Source organism: Scleropages formosus, chromosome 12 (assembly GCF_900964775.1).
Source record: "Scleropages formosus chromosome 12, fSclFor1.1, whole genome shotgun sequence".
Classification (NCBI taxonomy): Eukaryota; Metazoa; Chordata; class Actinopteri; order Osteoglossiformes; family Osteoglossidae; genus Scleropages; species Scleropages formosus.
This window is the reverse complement of record NC_041817.1, coordinates 23716489-23740029: the sequence shown is the minus strand read 5'-3', so window position 1 is coordinate 23740029 and position 23541 is coordinate 23716489. Positions and strand designations below refer to the sequence as shown.

Genomic DNA, 23541 nt, shown 5'->3' with positions numbered 1-23541 from the left:
ACTGTGATGCACAAATTCTGTTTTCATATTTATATATTTCATATTTACATATTTTGAAGAAAAGCGTCTGGTAAATGAGTAAATGTTTACATTTATTTGTCAGACGCTTTTCTCCAAAGCGACTTCCAATGAACTCTATGTAGCATTACCAGCCCACACACCTTATTCACCGCGGTAACTTACACACTGCTAGATACACTACTTACACTGGGTCACTCATCCATACATCAGTAGAACACACACACACACACACACACACACACACACACACACACACTCTCTGTCACTCATACACACACACTGAGTGAACCTGAACCACGTCCTTGGAGTGTGGGAGGAAACCAGAGCACCCAGAGGAAACCCACACAGACACGTGAAGAACATGCAAACTCCACACAGACTGAGCAGGAATCGAACCCATGTCCTCTCCCACCACCCAGGTGCTGTGAGACAGCGACGCTACTCGCTGTGCCACCGTGCCACTCCGTGTAAATGTAAATCACAGTAAAGTGGCTTCACATGGAGAAAAGCATCGACTGAATCATAAAATGAATAAAATGTATCACTCAACTACTGTGTGTCCACTGCAAAGCCTCTTTACTTGGGGACCAGGGGCCCGATGTGCGACAGGCAACCCGTTGCAGCAGAAGGAAGTAGGAGGCCAGGGGTGGCAAACCGCGGTGAAAAACAAGTAATATGCTCTCAGCGGCACTATTGAAGAGTGACACGGTAAACCAGGGTACAACAGAAACCATGATTAACAGCAGAGAAGAGTGCAGAGGAATGTGTTTGACTCATTGTTGTTTTGAGTTAATCAGACCTGCGATCTGGGCGCCCGAGGGGTTCCGACACGTGGCCCACGCCGGAGGGGAAACAGGTGTTCTGCTCAGGGATTGAGACCTGTGTGCGACCAAACGTCCCCTGGGAGGAAGCGGGGTCGAAGCCCCAAACAGCGCGCTCTTCCACCGCTGCTGCAGTACATACACAGCTGGATGGAGCGGCGTGGTTGTAAACAGCCCTAACTGTACTCCGTCGCCCTGCCGAAGCCCATTCAGAGGAAAACCATAGTAATACTGTGGGAAACACACACACATCTTCAGAACCGCTTGTCCCATACGGGGTCACGGGGAACCGGAGCCCAACCCGGCAACACAGGGCGTAAGGCCGGAGGGGGAGGGGACACACCCAGGACGGGACGCCAGGCCGTCGCAAGGCACCCCAAGCAGGACACGAACCCCAGACCCACCGGAGAGCAGGACTGTGGTCCAACACTGTGGGAAACAACTACTATACTATACTATACCTAAAAAAGCATCTCGAATGAGTTCTAGCTAATGTCATGGGGAGACGCAGCGCAGGCTGGAGAAGGTGTGACTGATGACATAGCGCTGGAGATGCGGCCAAGTTAAAAAAGGGCCTGTTACTCATTAGGTCATCACATCAAGATCATGTCTGTGATTAATGGTGGCACAGTGCCACAAGGAGCAGCGCTGCTGTGGCACAAGAGAATGTGGGTTTGATCCCGCTCAGTCTGTGCGGAGTTTGCATGTTCTCCCCGTGTCTGTGTGGGTTTCCTCCAGGTGCTCTGGTTTCCTCCCACACTCCAAAAACATGCTGTTCAGGTTCCCCATAGTGTGCGAGTGACACAGAGGGTGTGTTCCACTGATGTATGAATGAGTGACCCAGTGTAAGTAGTGTATCCGGGTGCTCTGGTTTCCTCCCACACTCCAACAACATGCTGTTCAGGTCCCCCCATAGTGTGTGAGTGACACAGAGGGTGTGTTCCACTGATGTATGGATGAGTGACCCAGTGCAAGTAGTGTATCTAGCAGTGTAAGTCACTGCGGTGAATAAGGTGTGTGGGCTGATGACACTACAGAGAGTTCACTGGAAGTCGCTTTGGAGAAAAGTGTCTGATGAATAAATAAATGTAAATGTAAGCTGCACAATGGCTGAGGGTTTGTGGTCAGTCAGGACTGCAAAGAGAACAGTCTGTCTGCAGGTCAGCAAGCACAACAAAAGCAAGCAGTAAGAGCAGAAAAAATAAGGGGAAAAAAAAAAAACCCCACATGTGAGCACTGACCCCATCCCATAGGTGCGGTACGTTCATAAAGACGGCTTAAAAGATATAACAGTAAGGTGGTACGGGAATTATCCAATGTGCTCGAGACTACAGATGTGTCCACGAAAACTACTTTGCGCACGGATGCGGTGCGATAGCCAAGATCATCGCAGACCCTTCCCAGCCGGGCCATCATAGGTTCCAAACCCTCCCATCATAATTAGCATCATAACCCGCATCCGCACTACAACGGACTTTCGTCCAGCTCCTAAACTAACCGAACACAATGAAGACTCTGCACTGGTAGCCCGTTCGTTACATTAAATTTGTTTTCGTAACAGGCGGCACAAATATAAAAATTCAGTTAAATTAAATTTATTGCTCTATAAAAATAAATTGAATTTAACTGAATTGAATTTTTATGTTTATTCGTTTGTGGTGACATTTTATATTTAGTCCTTCTGTTATTTCCATTCATCCATGGTACTTAGACACACACACACACACACACATCCTGTAAATACCTGAATGGATTGTACAGAATTCCGAGTGTTTCCTTCAAATTTTGTTACTTTAATGCTGAACTGTTCTGTTAAAGGCGCCGAAGGAGCACACTCCATGTGTGCAAAGACTCGTAATGTAAAATACCACTTTATTGGCCAAATGTTCGGAGGAGGGGGGGAATTGCCATCAGTGGAGATGGTCATTCGAGACCTTGCAGAGCGTTCCGGACTGTTGGCCAGAGTTCGGTCACTTTTTGTCTTTCATCTGCAGTCGTGTCCATGTGATGCTGAGGAAGCTCAGCCGCTGTACCGCGGTAAGCCTCCCTGCTCTTAGAGAGCGTTCTCCTCACACAGCCATCACGGCAAAGGGACCGCCGCCTTTTGGAGATAATTTCACTTCCTACTGGGGTAAAAAAGCTTCAACGCAAGTGAACCACAGCAGGAAATGATGTCAGTCACCATAGTTACTTGGCAAGACGGGAGGGACACTTCTCCATTTCATCGCGGCTCAGGCACAACGTGGTTCGGCCTGCAGCGGAGCACACGGCTTTACTGTGAAATGAGAAGAGCGGCGCGTTTCCTCAGCGCCAACGATCTGTCGGGATAATCTGCTTCTCACCTAGTGAGTACAGCCTCACACACACATACACACACACACACACACACACACACACACACACACACACACACACACACGCACTTTGCTAGAGGTGTCTTCGCAGGACGTGGTTGGACACATACTGTGATCAGATTTAATTTTAAGCACATGGTGTTTTCAACTTTTTTTTTCTGAATTACTCCTGATTTGAAAATTTACCTAGTCAACTAAAAAAATATATATATATACTTTGGTGATGCTCATCATACAAAGTACATTCTTAACAACTATAGTGTTCTGTTTGCTGGAAAAATTTACACTTTTTTAATTCAAACATTTAAATTTTTTTTTAAAAAAAGTCGTAATTTTCTTGATTTTACTTTTGGAAAATTGTCATTGAAAACAATGAGTTACAATTAAAGTACTTGCAAAAAAATTGGAAAAAAAACTTTATTGAACTGAAATATTTAGTACTGGAATTAAAGACATGTTAATTGTTAATGGAATATTCACACAAATACATGACAGTGTTTATAATGTCAGAAGCAGACATTTTACATTCATTAATAATTTATCAGTGTGTACCGACAATGAATGAAATGTATGAAGAGCTGAGATGCCTTTTATTAAATTGTTTTTAAAGCGCTCATTGAATGTTATTAAAGGCTTTGCTAACGCTGTCACACCGGCTAAGCGATAACTGACTCTGAGCCGCGATGTGGAATACAGAGATGTGCCACATGTCGGTTTACTGAGAGCGTCTCTGTTACAGCCGGCGCCAAAGTCTCACACGCTATTGGGGGGGGGGGGGGTCCGACGAGGCAGAGCGTTACTGTCCGTTAGTCAAAAGCTGTGATAGTGGCGGCGATAAGGTACAGTTTACTCCCCGTCGTCTCCAACCCGGCCCTAAACAAACCTGTTTCACACTCGTCCGGTGAAGGTCCACCACCTATAACCTGCTCCAGGTCTGGGTGAGAATCGGCTTTGGGTGGTTAGGGCATTAAAGTGTTTCGGTAATGTCAGGGTACGAAACGTTTCGCCGTCAGCCTTAATAAAGTGGGTCAAGGTTTTCGGCGCTGTCGGCACCCCAAGTAGGACTCAAACCCCGGACCCGACCCACAGCGAAGCTTCCGCGAGTCCAACGGACCGACAGTAAGCGAAACACGACAGCGTCATGTCCCGGGTGACCAGGTGACACGGTCCGCAGTGCGATATTGCAGCTTCAGCACCACCCGTCTGAGAAAATCTGGAGTGCGAATTATCAAAGTTACTCCACCCTTCCTTTACGCATATGCGTGTGTGTGTGTGTGTGTGTGTGTGTGTGTGTGTGTGTGAGAGAGGAAAAGAGCGAGAGCGGCTCCACTCCCCTCGCTGGGTGTGGATGTGGAAGGGAAGACATCTGACATCTCTTAACATCAGGGTGTCTTCGTGTGTACGTGTGAGCGCGCCACTGGGCGTGCGAGCTGCGTGTACGTGTGCGTTGGAACGCGCGCATGACGCCAAATCCACCCTTCTCTACAAGAAAGCTGCAGGTCGCCAAAGCAAACACATGCAACAGACATCTCTGCTCTTGAAAGTAGGCAGAAGTGCTACCGGTGACACCCAACACTCATTCTCAGAATTCGCCACACGACTTCAGGATGATGTTAGTATCTGGGTTGCAGTTGCTAAGCAACGGCTAGAGAGATAATAACCGTTTGAATTTACATAAACCGGTCCAAACACGGCCCTGGTTACACCTGACTTCACGGTCCACGTGCAGCGAAGGGTTAAACAAAGTTCCGCCTTCAACGGTCACGAGAGGAAATTCAAAAGTGGTGCGAAAGGTTGAAATTTGAATTGTTCCACATTGTTCCAGCGTGGGCAAGTATGAGCGAGACACACATTCGGGGCCGATTGCGAAGGTGAAATTTGATAAGGAGGAAACGTCCGGGCTGACAGTTATCATTTTCTTTCCCTCTCGCTTTTAGTCATTTTTATCTCCTCCGTCTGAACATGGAAAGCGCACTTTCTTTGAACGCAGCGTCGCCAACAGGCTCCCGACACTCGGCCGTTCGTCCTCGTCCGCTGTACGGGACGTTCCTTTTTTAAGCGCATCTCCCGAACTGGACGCGCTACAGCGCTGTTTCCTAATGCACCCTGTAGAGGACATCCCGTACTTTTAAATTCTGCCACGTTTTTTTTTTTAGGGGTGGGGGCTTGGACAAATTTCCAGAAATATGTCCAAAAATGTCCTTTTTTTTTTTGCTGGGTCTCCTTTCCTCGTTTGATAAGAGCGACCCGAAGTGGGCGTCAGACACGCAACACACTCCAATTTATTTCATCACAAGTTTTCGCAAAACATAATCGTTCCACCATACGCAAATATATATTTTTATGAGGACCACAGAGTGTGCGGTTCTTTTTTTTTTTAAAAAAAAATCTTCTGAGGCCAACATTTGAATTATTACTGCTCATCTTTCATAACCTCATTCTTGAAGTTGCAATATAAAAAAAAAAAACCAATACGAGCCCACTATAGTTGAAAGGAGCGACAAGTTAGAGGGACTTTGATGGCTGAAACACTTGATTCTTCATGGGCGAATTTCAGCGCAAAGATTAATAGAGTCACGTAACCCATCCTATCCTATCCGATGTAAAAAGTCATCATGTTGTCACAAAAGACGACTTTGTTTCCTTCCATGTGGCTTAAACCCGAAGCGTTCATCGCTCCGCGTTTGTACTCTTCAGTTACCTGCCAGCGTCACGAAGCACTGACTTTCGGCACAGGCGATAACGCCGAGCCCCAGGCGTGTGACCGCGTCGCTGTGTTTCAGTCGTGTGGTCGCTGCAGGTTCGCAAACTCCGCAACGAACGCGCTGGGAAATTCTGGAACTCGCAAGGAGCCTTTCGGCTCGAGCAGCAGCAGCCAAACCGTGAAAGCAACATTAACCATCAGCGACAGCGGCTTTTAATTTTGCTCGTACCAACTAAATTTAACTTCATTTCCTTTTTTTCCTGCAGAGTTCTGTGTCCTGCACCTTTGACCCCATGGAGGCGCTACAGCACGGCAATTCTTCACGCGAGCAAAATGGCTCGTGCACCAATCTGTATGACCACCGGAGCACGGCCAGGATTCTCATGCCTCTGCACTACTCCATCGTCTTCACCGTGGGCCTGCTGGGCAACGCGTTGGCGCTCCACGTCATCCGACCCAACCTCAAGAAGATGAACTCCACCACCCTCTACTCCACCAACCTGGCTGTGTCCGACATCCTCTTCACGCTCTCGCTGCCTCTGCGGATCCTCTACTACGCCCTGGGCTTCCATTGGCCTCTGGGCGAAACCCTCTGCAAGGTCAGCAGCCTCATCTTCTACATGAACACCTACGCCGGGGTCAACTTCATGACCTGCTTGAGCGTGGACCGCTTCATCGCCGTGGTGCTGCCTCTGCGCTTCGGCCGCTTCCGCAAGGTCCAGAACGTCAAGTACATCTGCATCGTGGTGTGGCTGTTGGTGCTGGCCCAAACCCTGCCGATGCTGTCCATGCCCATGACCAACCAAGAGGAGAACGGCTTCATCACCTGCATGGAGTACCCCAACTTCGAGAAGGTCGACAACCTGCCCGTAATGCTCATCGGCGCCGTATTCCTGGGCTACGGCATCCCCGTGGTCACGATCCTCGTGTCCTACTCCGTCCTGTGCCGGAAGCTCTACTTCGCGGCCAAGAGCAACCATCTGACCGGGAAATCGGGCCGGAATAAGAAGGCCATCGGGGTCATCTGCTGCGTCATCTTGGTCTTCGTGGTGTGCTTCAGCCCCTACCACATCGATATTCTGCAATACATGATCCGGAAGCTGCTTTACAGCCCTGACTGCATGGAGCTGCACTCCTTCCAGGTGTCTCTGCACTTCACCGTGTGCCTCATGAACTTCAACACCTGCTTGGACCCCTTCATCTACTTCTTCGCCTGCAAGGGCTACAAGAGGAAGATCATGAAGCTGCTCAAGAGGCAGGTGAGCATGTCCTTCTCCAGCGTGGTCAGGACGTCTCCGGAGGCCTGCTCCAGGGACGCGGCGGAGGGGACGGAGATCCACCTGGCCAGCAGCAGGACGACGCCGTAGAGGATTCCAATCGCCACTCGAGCAGGGGGGCGCGACTACGACACGCCAGCAAGGCCAAGAAGTGTAAACGGGACAGAAACAGCGACTCAAAAAAGCGAGAAGTGGGGGCATGCTTTTTGTCAAAGCAAAACACAAATCGACTGTTGTCATAACCAAGTGCTCGACACATGTTTTTGGCAACAAAAATGACGTCAAGACTCAGCGAGTGGGAGGTCGTGACCGGCCGACCCAAACGATGGAAAGGCGTCGTTCGCTTAAGACGAGCTTGACTTGGTCCGTCTACTGTGTACAGTGTTTTTTTTAAGTCCTTAAAAAAAAAAAAAAAAAAACACACACCTTTGTAGAACTTTGTAAATCTTTTTGTTTCCACGCACAATGTCGCTGTGCGGTGGGATCTGGAGAACGAAACACTCCCAAACAGGCCAGTATCACATTACCTTAAATAAAACACTCCAACCTCGTTCACTCCCGTCAGTAAGACCGTTCGATTAGAAATGAAGCGATCTCGAATTGTGACCGAAAATAACAAAACATATTCTTTTCAGGACGCTATGATCACTAAGACTGGATATTAAGGTCTTGGCGCTCGACGTAGCGCTTGCGTGACTCTAGTGAAAAGCTTCCGGTTGCCAGATCCCAAAATCTCAAAAGGAAACCACAATCTGCACAAAATGTCTTAATATCGTCTACCTAATGTACAGAAGTTATGGTACAAAAACGCTCCTCTTAATTTATTACATTTACATTTATTCGTTTAGCAGACGCTTTCCTTCAAAGTGACGTACATCTCCGAGAAAAATACAACGAGTGCATTACATCAACAGACGGGTGAATTTATTATTGCTGGACAGGGTTAGGGTTAGTATTGCGATTAGGGTTACAATTAGAGTTTGGGTTAAATTTAGGATTAGGATTGTGGTTAGGGTTACAATTAGGGTTAAGATATAGGTCTCCTTTGGGGTATCCATGGTCAGGAAACCAATGCCATTCAAGCAAAGTTAACTGCAGATGTTAATGCATCTCATTGTTATATAACTGTTATAATATTACAAAGAGCTGCACACACATGTTGTCCTACACGTGTCCGGACTGGTCCTTGGTGTTTTTCTTCGAAATTCAACCTATCCCTTCTTAACCAAAACCTGTATTGCTTTCTCCACTGCGGTTATAAAGAGAAATCTGTGGCCTTTCATGAGGCTGACAACCAACCAGGTTTCATTATGTGTTTGTACAACACAGTGACCTTATGGGTGAAGGTAACTGTAAAATGTGAGACACGATAAGCAACGCGACAAACAGGATTTTTTTCCAGATGTTAAAAACACGACTGTCTATAGCAAAGTGAGATGAATAATGACTCAATACGCACTCAGTACTCAAGACACGCACACACTGTCTACAACCACTTGTCCCGAGCGGGATTGCAATGAGCCGGAGCCTAACCCAGGAACACCGGATGCAAGGCTGAGGAGCGAGAGGACACACCCCGGACGGGATGCCGGTCCGTCGGAAGGCACCCCACGCAGGACTCGAACCCGAGACCCGCCACACAGGGGGCCCTGGCCAAACCTGCTGCGCCACCATGCCCCCCCCCCCCCGACTCATAACCTAATCTAGTAATATTAATTTGTGCCATTAAGTCTTTATTTTGAAGAGCCTTTTAACTTCAAAGTACTGTTATCAGGTGAGAAATATGAACGCTGTTGAACAGACACGATGGCATTATATATATTTATTTATATAGCTGATACTTTCTCCATGACCTACAATTATTTATCCTTTTTCAAGATGGGACTTTTTTACTGTATCAGTTCAGGGTAAATACCTTCATCAAGGGAACTACAGCAGGAGGAGGCATTTGAACCCGGATCACGCGCATGTAAGGTGTAAACTCTGACCACTACGCCACCTGCCGCCCTATCTGCACCACAGCGGATAATAACTGATATAGACAATAAAGCAGTAACCGCTGTTTCCGATCCAACTCAATACTGTCCCCTGCTGGCCACCGCGCAGTAGCGCCTCCGCCCCAGCCGACACGCGGGGACACCACGTGTTACTCACATGAATGCAACTCGGAGAAGGGGGGAAGCAAAAAATTGAGTTTGAAAAATTCCACTTAAACACACTGCTTCCAAAATTAACAGATTTTTTCCCCACATGATTTCTTAGGTCTACACAATCATAGGCAAAGTGTTTTGGGAGGGAATTTGTGTTTAACTTTATTGTAACTTTCAACCTAACTTTTGCATTTGCAGTAAGAAAGAAATGGATGAAACCCTTGGATGAAACCCTTGGATGAAACCCTTAGTAGCACGCTCAACACACAGGTCCCTCCCTCCCGAGAGCAAAGTCGATCGACACCGGAAAATTAGACGGTTCGAGGCCGCCGTCGTTCGCCAGGGTTCGGCGAGAAACGAAAGCTCTGGTTTCTCGTTTTGCGTGCCGCTGCGTCGTCGACGCAGAAGCCGCATTTTTGCATGAAACCACCTATCCGGCGGAGCCTTAGTGGGTGAAAGATCACGAAGCGAACCAAGTTCTCATGAGCTATTCCTCCCGAAGCCTCTCGGCCCATTAATAGAACTGGAAAATTCGTGCAGAGGCTCTGCGCACAAAAAAAGGGGGGAAAAAAAAAAAAAAAAAAAAAGAAGAAAATCCTGAGCTCACAGTTTCCTAGTTACACAAGTGGACACGGACAGTGAAGTACAGCATTTCTCAAAAAGCAAGGCCTCTAGCACTCGAACCCGGTGGGTGCATGGACACTAAAAACGTACAATTTTTAAAAAAAAAAAAAAAATTTCAATTAGATTTTTTTTGTAAAAATACGACTTTTCTCAAAAAAAAAAAAAAAAAAGGTAGCGGGTAAAAGGGCACAAGGGATCTTCCGCAGCTCAGCAGCAATTTTTAAATCTGGTTCCTTTTCTCATGCGGAGGGGAAACGGGAAAAGAGAGAGAAGTGCTGGATTACTGCGCAGTAAAAAAGGAATGAAAACAAGAACTCTGTGCTAAAACATGATCTGCAGTTGATTCGTTTCCATATTTGTAGGAGTGAAACAGCTCAGTAGCGTCTAAGTGTGGCAAAGTGCAAATGTACGAAAACCAACATTGTCTACTTTATTTAATACTGCTTTTTTGACATTATTTTCTGTTTGCGGTGGAGCGATCGATACCCTGTGAGGGATGGCTGGTAGAGTAGTGGTTGGAGCCACTACCTTTAAACCCAAAGGTCGCAGGTTCGAATCCCACCTCCAGCTGTACCCTTGAGCAATGAACTTACCCTAAATTGCTCCAGTAAAAATTACTGAGCTGTAACTGTAAAAATCACTGCAATTATAATCTTAACATTATACCTGGCTTTGGAGAAAACACACACTGTCTGAAACCGCTCGTTCCATGCAGGGTTGCAGGGAGCCGGAGCTAACCCAGCAACACAGGGCGTAAGGCTGGAGGGGGAGGGGACATACCCAGGATGGGATACCGGTCCATCGCAAGGCACCCCAAGCAGGACTCGAACCCCAGACCCACCGGAGAGCAGGACCCGTTCAAAGCAACCGCGCCATCGCACCCCCCGCATTGGGGAAAAGCATCAGCTAAACGAATAAGTGTAATTACCTGCCGAGCCAACAGATGGCAGTAGAGCACACACAAAAAAGGATTCTGGGACTGCCTGATTCCACCCACTTCCACAGCACTAAGAACTCCTTTCTGGTGTGCCTCATGGTCAGCGATCATTACGGGAAAAGCGGCATGTTTCAGACGAGTCGGTCAACGATCGCCACAGGATAGTTCACAATTTTATTTTTTAATTTTTTTTGCCCCACCAATTTCCGTAAAATATCGAAACAAAAGTGTGAAAAGTATTTAAAAGTGCGCAGAAGTACATTTTATTTATTATCGAGCTTTGGAGAGCCCGACTTGTAAATGGAGGGATGTCCAGTATTTACCTTTTGCCGATTATGAGGAGGGGGGAAGGAAAAAAAAAAAAAAAAAAGATTTTGGAATTTGAAACAAAACGAGATATGAACAGACCTCCTTCGTCAACTGCGTTCCTAAGCTGGGGAGTCACTTTAATGGCACAACTGTGGTCTTTAAAGCCAGCTGACCATTCCTTCACCCTGGAAATGACGGAAATAAATGGAAGGTATACTTTTCAAATCCCGCATGTCTCGACTGCAGCGCCCCGAGTGCTGCGGGGGTCTACGTCCCTCTCGAACAGGGGTAACGGTGTCTCACACACACACACACACACACACACACACACACACTCTGCAGGTTTTTTTTGATACATCTGTTTAACTAAGCCCATGAGTGAAGTCATTCTTTCCCCTGACTCAATCATCTCAGTTTGTCCTGGGAGGGGGGGGGACCAGCGTACTAATGATGGCAGGGAAAGTTCACACATCCAAGCCCACCAGGGTGCCCACCACAACTTTCGGGGGAACACACCCACAACAGAAATACAATACTCACCGAAACACAATATCTTCCTCACACACCAGCGTACGTTTTAATTATTATTGTAATGATCAATTTGACAATTATCCCCAAAGCAACTAACAATGTTAGGTTTTTTACACTAAGCTATGTACAGTAATTTACAACGTACTAATTTGGCTACACGGGGTTACAGCCGGTAGGGTAGCGGTTAGAGCTGCTGCCTTTGGATCCAGCGGTTACAGGTTCAAATTCCACCTCTAGCTGTAGTACCCTTGAGCAAGGTACTTACCATAATTGCTCCGGTAAAAATCACCCAGCTATATAAATGGATAAATAAGTAAGTCACTTTAACATCAGGTGAATGTGAATTTATTCAGCTGAGTAATTTTTACTGTATCAGTTCAGGGTAAGTACCTTGATCACGGGTGCCAAAGCAGGAGGTGGGATTCAAACCCGAGTCAATCGGATTTCAGACCGAGAGCTCTAACCGCTACCCATTGAAAAAGCATTCCTATCTACTTTCTTCTCCTAGGCTCTCCTGAACTGGACCTGAAAGCACGAAAAAAAGCCCACAAAATCAGGGCGAGTTCCTGCTGATAAGGCCCCACACGTCTTGCATCCTGTTTACAATTTTGCTTTCTATAGTGGCAGATACCTTCCGGAAAAGCCCATGTCAATCAGAGATTGAAACCCCGACGAAACCCCATTGTTCTGGTCAGCATACCCTACCCCTTCCCCCCCTCCCGACACGCGCCCTACAGATGAGCGAACAACCTGCCTACCTGCGCGCACGCACACAAACATGCGCACACGCATCGAGCGCAAGTGGCACCGAGGGGTTTCCTGTCTGTTTCTCTCCGTTTAAAGCGCCTGCCATTAGGTGCGGAACAGGAAGCGGAGGGGTCTCGAACCGCACGCAATTACGAGAAGTCGGCCTGAAGTGGCTTTCTCGAGTCGCTTCCTCTTCGTGACGCCCACGGCGGCAGAGACGCCGTCAAACGCCCCTCGAATCGCGGGGCCCGACGTGACGCCCGGCGCTGCCGAGGTGCCATAAGACCACCGGCACGGCCGAGGCGAGCGCGCCGTCCAACGGCTCCGACTCGGCACTTGCGGAACGTCACCCCCCTCCCCCCCGGGACCTTGGGCCGGGGATGATCCGGAGGCTCGTCTCCTCGCTACGGCGTGACATCCTGCTTCCGCTCAGGAATAAAACTGCAGGTAAGACAACCCCTGATAAGAACCAGCAAAGTGCTGCAGTAACTTTTGAAAACCGGCGACGCGAAACAATCTGGGCTTCCTGCACGAGGAGGGGGGCGCTTTAATGGATTACAACCTTATTAACATCCGCTCTCAGAAATCCATCTCCGCTCACATTTCCCTGACGGAACCCGTCCTCCTTCGGCACCGCAGGGAAGGACCTCGCGCAGCATCACTGAATACACATTTCGTCACATTCGACATGAAATGCACCGAAAAAAGATGAGGTCCCTATTGATGCGTCGAAAAACGACGCAGCAAGTAAAAAAAGAGGCTGTTAATAAAGCACTGATACACTGGAATCTAGATAATGAATTATTTGTAACGATGGTTCTCATATTTCAGCACCTGGACTAGATTATGACAAAGTTTTTGGTTTTACTCAAAATTAATTGCAGGTGGAACACTGAGAATTTGCGTCATCATACGGCAACGACGGACCCACATTTTCCCACTGATCCACAACTTTCATTAACTCTTACAGTACTGTGCAAAAGTTTTAGGCACTTGTTGGGGGGGAAAATCTGTAAAGTGAAAATGCTTCCAAAAATAGTGCTCTTAATTAATGAACTCTTAATTAATGAACTTCTTACAAAGCTTCGTAACCATCCGTCGTCATCGTCAACAACCGCCTGTCCCAAGCAGGGTCGCGGCAGGTTTGGCCGGGTCCCGTTCTCTGGTGGGGGTTCGGGGGTCGAGTCCCGCTTGGGGTGCCTTGCAATGGAGTGGCGTCCCGTCCTGGGTGTCCCCCCCTCCCCCTCCAGCCTTGTGCCCTGTGTTGCTGGGCGAGGCTTCCGTTCTCCGCAACCCTGCTCGGTACAAGTGGTTTCAGACTGTGTGCGTGTGTACTTTCCTTCTTTTACGACATACAAAACCCCTACTGTAATACTGTAACTTTTTACAAAAGGAATGCTTGAAATGTAAAATATGCTCTTTCCCATTGACACTAATGCCAAAGAGATTAAATAATCGTGTAAAATAAATATTTTTGCGAAACATCTAAGTGCCTAAGACTTTTACAGAGTACTGTATATTCACTGTTATTTATTTGACTTCTTCATCCCAGGAGAATTAGAGCGTTAGATAAGTTGCTTTATTAGCAATTATTTGCCATTTTATACTGAAAAATATTTATACTGGAGTATTTCAGGGTAGGGGGTGCGGTGGCGCAGTGGGTTGGACCACAGTCCTGCTGTCTAGTGGGTCTGGGGTTCAAGTCCCGCTTGGGGTGCCTTGCGACGGACTGGCGTCCCGTCCTGGGTGTGTTCCCTCCCCCTCTGGCCTTACGCCCCTGTGTTCCCGGGTAGGCTCCGGTTCCCCGTGACCCCATAAGGGACAAGCGGTTCTGAAAATGTGTGTGTGTGTGTGTGTATTTCAGGGTAAATATCTTGCTTAAGGGTACTACAGCAGGAAAGAGAATCAAACTGTGGTCCAGCCCTAAAGATGCCGCCACCTGCTTTGCAAGCATACAGTTTTCACTAATGTGGGGCAGCTGGTAGAGCAGTGGTTAGAGCCAAAGGTCGCAGGTTCGAATCTCAGCTCCAGCTATAATACCCTCGAGCGAGGTACTTACCTTAAAATTGTGCCAGTAAAATTAGGCAGCTGTATAAATGGGTAAGAGGAATAGGTAGGTTAACGTCGTAAGTCGCTTTGGACAAAAGCATCAGCTAAGTGAATAAATGTGACGCGTACAGTTGCCTTTATTTATTTAGGGTGCCAAGCGCAAGGGAACGAGAGTAGGACACGGCTGGGCCTATAAAGGACAACCGCCAGGTTACAGCGCGTGTCCCCGCAGCCCACCCAACATCTAGCGGAAACATCACGGGGTCATTCTACTCTGCCGAGTCCCTCGGTTTTACCGTGGGACTCCAGCGTTTACCTGCTCCTGAACTTGAAGCGGGGGGGGGGGAGGGTGTGTGTTTGTCTTTGTGTGAACTGGGTGGGAGGACAGGTGGACCGAGGGGGGCGGGGTTCGCTCCAACCTCGGAAGCTAGAAAAAGTGACGGTGGCCGTGCGTCCGCCCACAGACCACACGCGGTGACTCAGAACGAAAGCAGCAGCTGCTGTAAGAGCGCCTCAACACTCAGAGCACGAAGAGTCCAAAATTAGGGATCCGGCTCGTGTGTAAAGAGTCCCGCCGCTCCACCTTCCGGCAGCAGAACCAGAACCAGAACCAGAACCGCCCTCTCGACGCTCTCGCTCTTCTGCTACAACGTCAAGGACCTCCTCTGCGTTCAGAGTCGGTCTGGAAGCAGCTCGAAGTAAAAAACCGAACCGATGAACTACTGCTGAACTACGGATTCCTTTTACGTTCAATAACGAAAGCAGAAACGACGGCTAAAGAGAGAAACCGTTGTGAAACCGCATCTTTCTTTTTTTCCAGTGCAGGGAGGCAGGCAGGCAGTTTAAACGGGAATTTCCAATAATGCCGTGTGTTGGGACATCGTTTTCCTTTCCTCTTTTACAGGAGGAATTTGGCACCAAGCAAAGTTACTGAAGCACTTTAGAGTGGAAATTTACCAGTCAGAGCTCAGTTTTACATCGTTCTCCACCTGTCTCTCTCTTTTTTTTTTATAGCACAGGATTGAGACTTTACTGTGTCCCTGATGATCCTCGGAGCTGCGTGGAACGTCCTTCAGCGCTGCACGTACGACCAGGACTGGGTCACTGACTCATCGCTGCCATCGACCCGGGCAGCCTAGACCTGTAGGCCGCGATGGAGGAGAACGTCATGGGGGAGATGGTTCCCCGAGAGTACCGGATCGCCGGCCTTGTGTTCTACTGCGTCATCTTCATCATCGGCTTTGTGGTCAACATCACGGCGCTCTGGGTCTTTGCCCTGACCACCAAACGGAGGAACTCCGTGACCATCTACATGATCAACGTGGCCATCGTGGACCTGGTTTTCATCCTTCTCCTGCCCTTCCGCATGGTCTACTACGCGCAGGATCGCTGGCCCTTCGGGGACTACTTTTGCCGGATCAGCGCCGCCCTCACCGTCTTCTACCCCTGCATGGCGCTCTGGCTCTTCGCCCTGATCAGCGCCGACCGCTACGTGGCCATCGTTCAGCCGCGCCACAGCAAGGAGCTCAAGAACGTCCAAAAGGCCGTGGTCTCCTGCTTATGCGTGTGGGTTATGACCGTGGGCAGCACGGCTCCCCTCCTCTTCACCGATGACTCCGACCACGTCTCCAACTTCACCACGTGCGCCAAGACACGCGACATCATCCACCTGAAGCGGGACAACCCGATCAACTTTGCACGCCTCATCTTCTTCTTTCTGGTGCCCATCTGCATCATGGTGGGCTGCTATGCCGTCATCGTCGACAACCTGGTACACGGGCGCACGTCCAAGCTGAAGCCCAAGGTGAAGCAGAAGTCCATCCGTATCATCGTGACGCTCATCGTGCAGGTTCTCGTCTGCTTCGTTCCGTTCCACATCTGCTTCGTCTTCCTGCTGCTGCGGGACGGCTCCTCCGACTACAGCGCCTGGGCCGCCTTCACCACCTTCCTGATGAACCTCAGCACGGTGCTGGACATCATCCTCTACTACATCGTGTCCAAGCAGTTCCAGGACCGCGTCATCAGCGTCATCCTCTACAGGAACTACCTACGCAGCGTGCGCAGGAAGAGCATGCACACGAGCAGCGTGCGTTCCCTGAGCAACCTCACGAGCGCGGTGATCTGAGGCCGGACGCAGTCTTGTACCGAGGGTCAACGAGCGCTAGCCCTCTCAACGACCGGTCAGAGCACGAGACTCGTCTAAGGACCCATCAGGACTACCCCTTTATAATGCCCAATGAGAGACATCATTCTCCGAAGGACTACCGAGAATAGCCTTTCTAATGACCAGTCAGGGCTTTCCATCTCTGTGGATCAACCAGTGTTCGTCTTTTCTATTGGGCAATCAGAGCCAGTCTTCTCTGAGGACCAAGCACAGCTAACCTTTTCAAATGACCAATCAGGGCCAGTCCTGTCTGATGATCAATCAAAGCAGCCTTCCCTGAGGACCAGTCAGAGTTGGCCTTTTCTAAATGACCAATCAGGGCTTTCCTTCTCTGAGGACCAATCACAGCTAACATTTTCAAATGACCAATCAGATTTAGCGTTCCCTGAAGAGTCATCAAGGCAGCTTTCTCTAACAACCAGTCTGAACTGGTCTTTTCTGAAGGACCAATCAGAGCTAGTCTTGTCTGAGGACCAGTCGGAACTAGCCTTCCCTAATAACCAATAAGACCTGGCCTTTTCTGAGACACGGTGCTGCAGTGTGTGGTCTATCAGTGTGTGAATGTGAAACACTGGCGCTGGTGCAGGAGCACAATGATATGACGAAGGCAAACAGAACTCACGGGCCAGAAGGCAGCGCGTCCGCTCTGAGCTGGAAGAGACGATGGAGGACCTCGGCGAGCAGGACTTCCATGAGTGCCGAGAGGAGCCATGTTCCCAACAGGAAGGACTGCGGGGGGAGAAGAGTGTCATCTTCGAACCCGAGGCCACTCAAACAAGGACCTTGGGCAGCAGGTAGCGTAGTGCTTAGAGCTGCTACCATTGGACTAAAAGGTTGCGTGTTTGAATCCCACCTCCCGCTCTAATACCCCCCAACATGGTCTTAACCTGAAATTGCTCTTGTAAAAATGACCCAGTTGTGTAAACGGGTAAATCAGGGTAAGTCACTTTGCAGAAAAGTGTCAGACGAATTAATAAATGTGATAAACTGCTGCATGCATTGCTCGCCCTTGCCTGAGATAGGTACCCGAGTGCTATTTTAATGTGGTGCACTTTGAAACTTTGACCCAGTGAAATGTTTAAAATGGTAAATATTACTTGAAAAGATTCTATTAATATTAATAAATGCTAATATTTGTCTTAAATGTCATTGCAAGTATAAAGTGGCATTGCACAGCTGCACATCCATAATATGGCAATTTGCAACGCCATCCACATGGAGATATTATCTGTCACTTTATCTCTGCATTCTAGTCAAGTTTTATTCCTCTGGACACAGTTAAATGAGCACAGTGCTGTCATCTTCTTAATTTAAAATAACCTCCAGGACAATAGGTGGTGAAGTGGTTAGTGCCTTGCCATCAAAAGACGCAGGTTCAAGGTCTGAACTGGTACAGTAAGAAGTACCCAGCTGTATAAATGGGTAAATCAGTGTAAGTACCTTAGTGGATAAACACTGTAAGTGACTCTGGAGAAAAGCAAATGATTTCAAATGAGAAAATGATGAATAAATAATAACTCCATCACACTTTGTAAGACACGGCTCTTTTACTTTCACTTGGTGCTGAGAGGCTACCTAGCTCCGTGGGGGGTCTTCAGTGCTTCGCATGCACGCACGCACGCACACACACACACTTTGGTGTACGAGCTGGGGGCGGGGTCACTCACAGCGAATTTACGGCTGCCGTAACGGCGCTCGAAGACGCGGAAATTGTAGATGAGGAGGCTGCTGCAGAAGGTGTCCCTCAGGTCCAGGCAGACCAGCCTCCCGCAGACGAGTCTCCAGAGCTGGAGGACGTCCAAAGAGAGCAGCGGTTAAAGAGGGACAGCGAGACCAGTAGAGAGACTCTCCAGAGAGAGTAGAAGAGGCAGCCAGAGAGAGAGGCAAGAACACAGGAACCATGCATTGATGTCATAACTTAATTTAAGCACCATCTGCAGGAGACTCTCACCAGGGTCTCTGCACTGGACACATCACTCTCTCATCATCTCTCCTTCCAGTCCTGTCTCTCTCCTGATCTCTCCTTTCGGTCCCCTCTCTCTCCCCCCTGGTCTCCCCTCAGTAACCCATTTCTCTCACCTGATCACTCCTTCCAGTCCCGTCTGTCCCCCGCTCTCTCCGTTCCATCCCCTGGTTCTGTTTTCTCTCTTCTCAGTCCCCTTTCTCTCTCCTCTGATCTCTCCTTCCAGTCCACTTTGTCTCCCCTGGTCTCCCCCCGGTCCCCTGTCTCTCTCACCTGGAAGTCGTGCCGCACCGCCTGCAGGTTGTAGGAGAAGAGCTCCTGGTACTGCGGGAAGCCCAGGGTCAGCAAGCAGGCCAGGACACCGGGGACGAGCAGCAGGCCTTTGGACAGGGGAGCTTTGTCTGCACCGTGGGGACAAAGAGCACCCCTTCAGCGAGGAGGGGGACAGGGAGCCTTGAAGTTCACACACCTTGCTGCTTTTTACCCCCTGCAGAGAACATGCTAGAGGAGCCAATGCAGGAGACATTTCACCTGCCCCCCCTCCGCTACTGTCCCACATTAATGGACTGGACGCACTGGACTGCACAGTACTATACGTACTGTGTCCAGTAAGTCCAGTGAGTCTTTGGGGCCAAACTAGTGACCCAAGTGGCCCCAGGGGCCTCGGGAAGAAACTGTACGTATATGCACAGGTTCATACTGGTCCAACAGCTGCTCGCCACCCGCGACTCCAACTGACCGATGAGAGCCATCACTGCGGCCGTTTCTATGGTTTCACACAACCAGCTGAGCTCACGGTCGCCTTGCCGTCCTTTTCGGCACCATTCCATCACAAGAATCCTGCCCGCCGCACACGGTAGTCCAGGCGCAGACACCCATCCCCTGATCCTACCGAAAGATTGAGTGGAACAGTAAGACAGCATCGGCAGCGAGAATTCCTTGGTCCTGATGGAACTCCGGTTCTGGTATACAGACCGTGGACCCCAGCAGACCTGAGGGACATAGCGATCTAGTGTGGGGATATCCGGAAGGATCCGGAGAAATTTCAAAGGCGGTTAAGGGTAGCTTTAGGAGTCAAAAACCTACCTGGGAGGACACCAATCAGCTCCTTGAAGCCCTTCTCCCCAAAGCACTGGAGAGAAGGTGGAAAGAAAAAGCTGACTGGCCACCCAGGAACAGACCAGGTGAAGGTAGATAAGGACAAACCAGTTGATGCGGTAGTTACCATAGTCCCATGAGTTACAGATCTGTCAAAGGTTAATGGGTGCAAACGGAGGGCAGGTGAAGACCCTACTGAGCTCCAGGAAAGGCTGCGAGACGCGTTTGACCGACACTCGGGGATAAAATCAGACAGTCTTTCAGCTCAGGAGCTACCAGAGCATCTGCTTATAAAAGGCTTACAGTCAAAGGTAGCTTAAGAAGGAAGGAAACACCATAAAGGTTGCGACAAGGCACAAGAAGATGGTTCCAATCTGACAGCCGTAGTAGGAACCGCAGCCCATTTGCGTGGCGCCGGCGAAACCAGGAACCTCAGTCCACAGCACCAATTGAGGAATGCAGAGTTACAAGTTTTTCGGCAGCAGGTTGGTCGGGGCGGAAGGCAGAATCGTGTCCGAGGGCGAAGGAGGGCATCAAGCGGAACTGGGGAAGGAGGAGTCCGTTGTCTATCTGGCAAACCAGGACACTGGGAAGTTCAGTGCCCACAAAATCTGGAAGGGTCAGCGGTGCCACAAGGGAATACAGCACCTTACCAGCCTCCCCAACAACAACCCCTTCCATATACCAGGAATAACCCATTTGGACCAAATGGTTGGGACTAGGATGGGGCCCCAGAGACATCTGACTTCTCCATGCTAATGACCCCACAGTTAACCTCTTCTCCGTCCTCCGAGCCCTGCGCTTCCCTCAGGGTGGGCGTTGGGGTGCTATCCTTCCTGGTAGACACCGTGTCTTCGGTGCGCAGCAACAACCTGCCGGGTGCGTCCGTCCCCGGTTAAACTATCCGTACCACAGGCCGATGTGCCTGTCCCCAACCCTCCATACGCCCATCTTGTCCTCCTGAAAATCTTCCTTCCGCTTGTCAGACCCACGTGCAGACCCACACTTGGACGAAGAAACAGAGCTGATGGAAATGGCCCTAACCTTCTCCACTGGATGGCCTGACACCCGGAGTCTCTCTCACCGACACTCCGCTATCACTCCTCTGTCCCCAGCACAGTTCTCCTCACATAACCCCGCAGGCATCAGCTGGTTATGAGCCTAAAGACTTCGGACCTGCTGCGCATCACGACTATCGTGAAACCGGACCTTCAGATGGGTTTCAATTCCCCTTCACCACATGGCAGACCTACGCTCCTACCTTGGAACACGTTCCCGTAACATCTGCCTTCCTTCAGATGACCCCTAGAGGAGCTCCTTTCAGTGCTGAGCCATTTATGGACGACTCACCCTGACAAGGTTGGGAAAATACGCTGCGCCGCCCCTGCAATCACCACCGTAGATCCAACTAAACCCCTACTTAGAAAACTTCAAAACCCACCTCCCCCGAGCCCAGTACCTGGCCCTGTGATAGAAGCCCTGAGAGACCAGGTAAAAATACATGGTGTTTTGTTCAAGACCTCCGAGCAGCAAATGCTTCGTTTCTCCCGACATTCCCTGTCATTCCCAATCCTCATCTCAGTCCTCACCTGCATCTCTGCCACCACCACACGCTACTTCGTACTAGACTTGTGCTCTGCCCTCTTTCTGATCCCTTCGCCCCTATCCTCCCAGCACCTGTTTGTGTTTACCTGTCGCAGAGCGAGCGAAAAATAACGACGGAGCAGGTGTTTTGTCTTCTGTCTGATGGAATCGTGTTGTGCACGACACGGGACTGCTGTTATCCTGCCGAAGGTGCTGTCCCTCGGACCCCCCCAGCTCTTCATATCTGTCTGTAGTGCCACCTGCAAGCGGTCTCGTACAAACTGTCTCAGCACTCGCCCTTTGCATTCACCGAGCACCCGTCACCGGTACTGTATTTCGGCGATTTCCCGCTTCGGAATATTCATATCCCCTCTCTTATAGCACGATACATATATGTATGTACAGTACTGTGCAGAAGTCTTAGGCACTTAGATCTGTTTCACAAAAATATTTGATTTAGACAGTTATTTAATGTCTTCTGCATTAGTGTCAATGGGAAAGAGCATGTTTTATATTTCCAAGCATTCTTTTTGCAAAAAGTTACAGTATTACAGTAAGAGTTTTGTATGTGAGTGGGGGTGCGGTGGCGCAGTGGGTTGGACCGCAGTCCTGCTCTCCGGTGGGTCTGGGGTTCGAGTCCCGCTTGGGGTGCCTTGCGGCGGACTGGCGTCCCGTCCTGGGTGTGTCCCCTTCCCCCTCCGGCCTTACGCCCTGTGTTGCCGGGTAGGCTCCGGTTCCCCGTGACCCCGTAAGGGACAAGCGGTTCTGAAAGTGTGTGTGTGTGTGTTTTGTATGTCATTAAAAAAAGGAAGGACACACACACATACACTGTCTGAGATTGCTTGTCCCGAGCGGGGTCGCGGCGAATCGGAGCCTAACCCGGCAACACAGGGCACAAGGCTTGAGGGGGAGGGGACACACCCAGGACGGGACGCCACTCCATCGCAAGGCACCCTAAGCAAGACTTGACCCCCAGACCCGCCAGAGAGCGGGACCTGGCCAAACCCGCCGCGACCCCGCTCGGGACAGGCAGCTCTTGACGATGGATGGTTACTAAGCTTTGTAAGAAGTTTATTAATTCATTAGTTTATTAATTTATTAGTTCATTATTTTTGGAAGCATTTTCACTTTACAGCTTTTTTTTTCCAACCAAATGCCTAAAACTTTTGCACTGTACTATATATATATATATATATATATATATATATATATTATATATAATAATATATATATCTACACACACACACACACACACACACACACACACACACACACACATCTTGTTGATTGCTTGTGAATTTTCTCTTTGGCGATGTCTCCCAGCACGCTCTTTGTACGGATACTTGGAAGGAATTGTAAAGGCAATGACGTTTGAGACCGTTGTGTCAAAGATCAGGCTGAACACTTTGTTTTATTACATTCATCCATTCATTACTTTGTCCATTTAAAATACTAGGTTTCTGTATTAATTTACTGAATGATTTACCAGTTTTTACAGCGAGATATTACTGTATCACTTCTGGGGAAGTAGCTTGGTGAAGGGTACTACGTCAGGAGTGGGATTTTGACAAAAGAATATTTACACATTCATTTATCTGATGCTTTTCTCCAACGGGATTTATAATGTTAATCTACTTAACATTATTTACCCATTTATACAGCTGGGTAAATTTACTACAGCAATTTACGGTAAGTACCTTGCTCAAGGGTACTGCAGCCGGAGGTGGGATTTGAACCTGTGATCTTTGGGGTCCAAAGGCAGCAGCTATTACTGCTACTCTGCCCCATAAATTAGCGCCAGCTGTGTATTTTTAAATGCTATAAATTATGACATTAACTGTTCCATCACAGCCAGTGTGAAGGTGCTGCACAAGTTCCACAGAGGCGGTGCAGTTGAACATGCGTGTAGACCGATGCTACATCACCACGCTTGCAAGCGGCACAGGGGAAACCCATGACTAACTGAAACCACAGCATGGGACGCAACACTACGCCTCCTTCAGCCCCTGCCTCAGAAGCCCTCATGAGAGACCCCGTGTTGTCAAGATCCGAACGGGCGTCCGGCCCTTCGAGGCTCAGCGAGCCGACCTCTCGCTCCCGTCTCCTTTGCCAACGGACTCTTCTGCACAAAAAGAACTTGAGGTACCAGGAAGATAAAGAAAAAGGTTCTGTTACTAACTGACAGGCCATCGTTTGGTGTCGCTATTC

At 49.1% G+C, this 23541-nt stretch overlaps 3 protein-coding genes across 3 annotated transcripts in view; 2 read left to right on the top strand and 1 right to left on the bottom strand.

Moving 5' to 3' along the window:
- Positions 1-23541, bottom strand: part of ubac2 (UBA domain containing 2) — a 48080-nt gene that overhangs the window by 20530 nt on the left and 4009 nt on the right. Inside the window, exons 2-4 of the mRNA XM_018745865.2 lie at positions 18925-19052; positions 18356-18475; positions 17311-17417 (exon numbers count right to left, since the gene is read on the bottom strand). Coding sequence (XP_018601381.2) covers positions 17311-17417; positions 18356-18475; positions 18925-19052 — 355 coding nt within the window. The remainder of the gene's footprint in view (positions 1-17310; positions 17418-18355; positions 18476-18924; positions 19053-23541) is intronic.
- Positions 3074-8049, top strand: gpr183a (G protein-coupled receptor 183a). Its single transcript, XM_018745857.2, has 2 exons — positions 3074-3187; positions 6167-8049. The coding sequence occupies exon 2, from the start codon at positions 6194-6196 to the stop codon at positions 7265-7267; it is 1074 nt and encodes a 357-aa protein (XP_018601373.2). The 5' UTR covers positions 3074-3187; positions 6167-6193; the 3' UTR covers positions 7268-8049.
- Positions 12627-17312, top strand: gpr18 (G protein-coupled receptor 18). The gene is made up of 2 exons (XM_018745878.2): positions 12627-12922; positions 15539-17312. Exon 2 carries the CDS (start codon positions 15678-15680, stop codon positions 16647-16649), a length of 972 nt encoding a protein of 323 aa, XP_018601394.1. The 5' UTR covers positions 12627-12922; positions 15539-15677; the 3' UTR covers positions 16650-17312.

Excerpts from the sequence above, each read along its gene's own strand:
- gpr183a (XM_018745857.2), top strand. The coding sequence starts at position 6,194 with ATGGAGGCGCTACAGCACGGCAATTCTTCACGCGAGCAAAATGGCTCG.
- gpr18 (XM_018745878.2), top strand. The coding sequence starts at position 15,678 with ATGGAGGAGAACGTCATGGGGGAGATGGTTCCCCGAGAGTACCGGATC.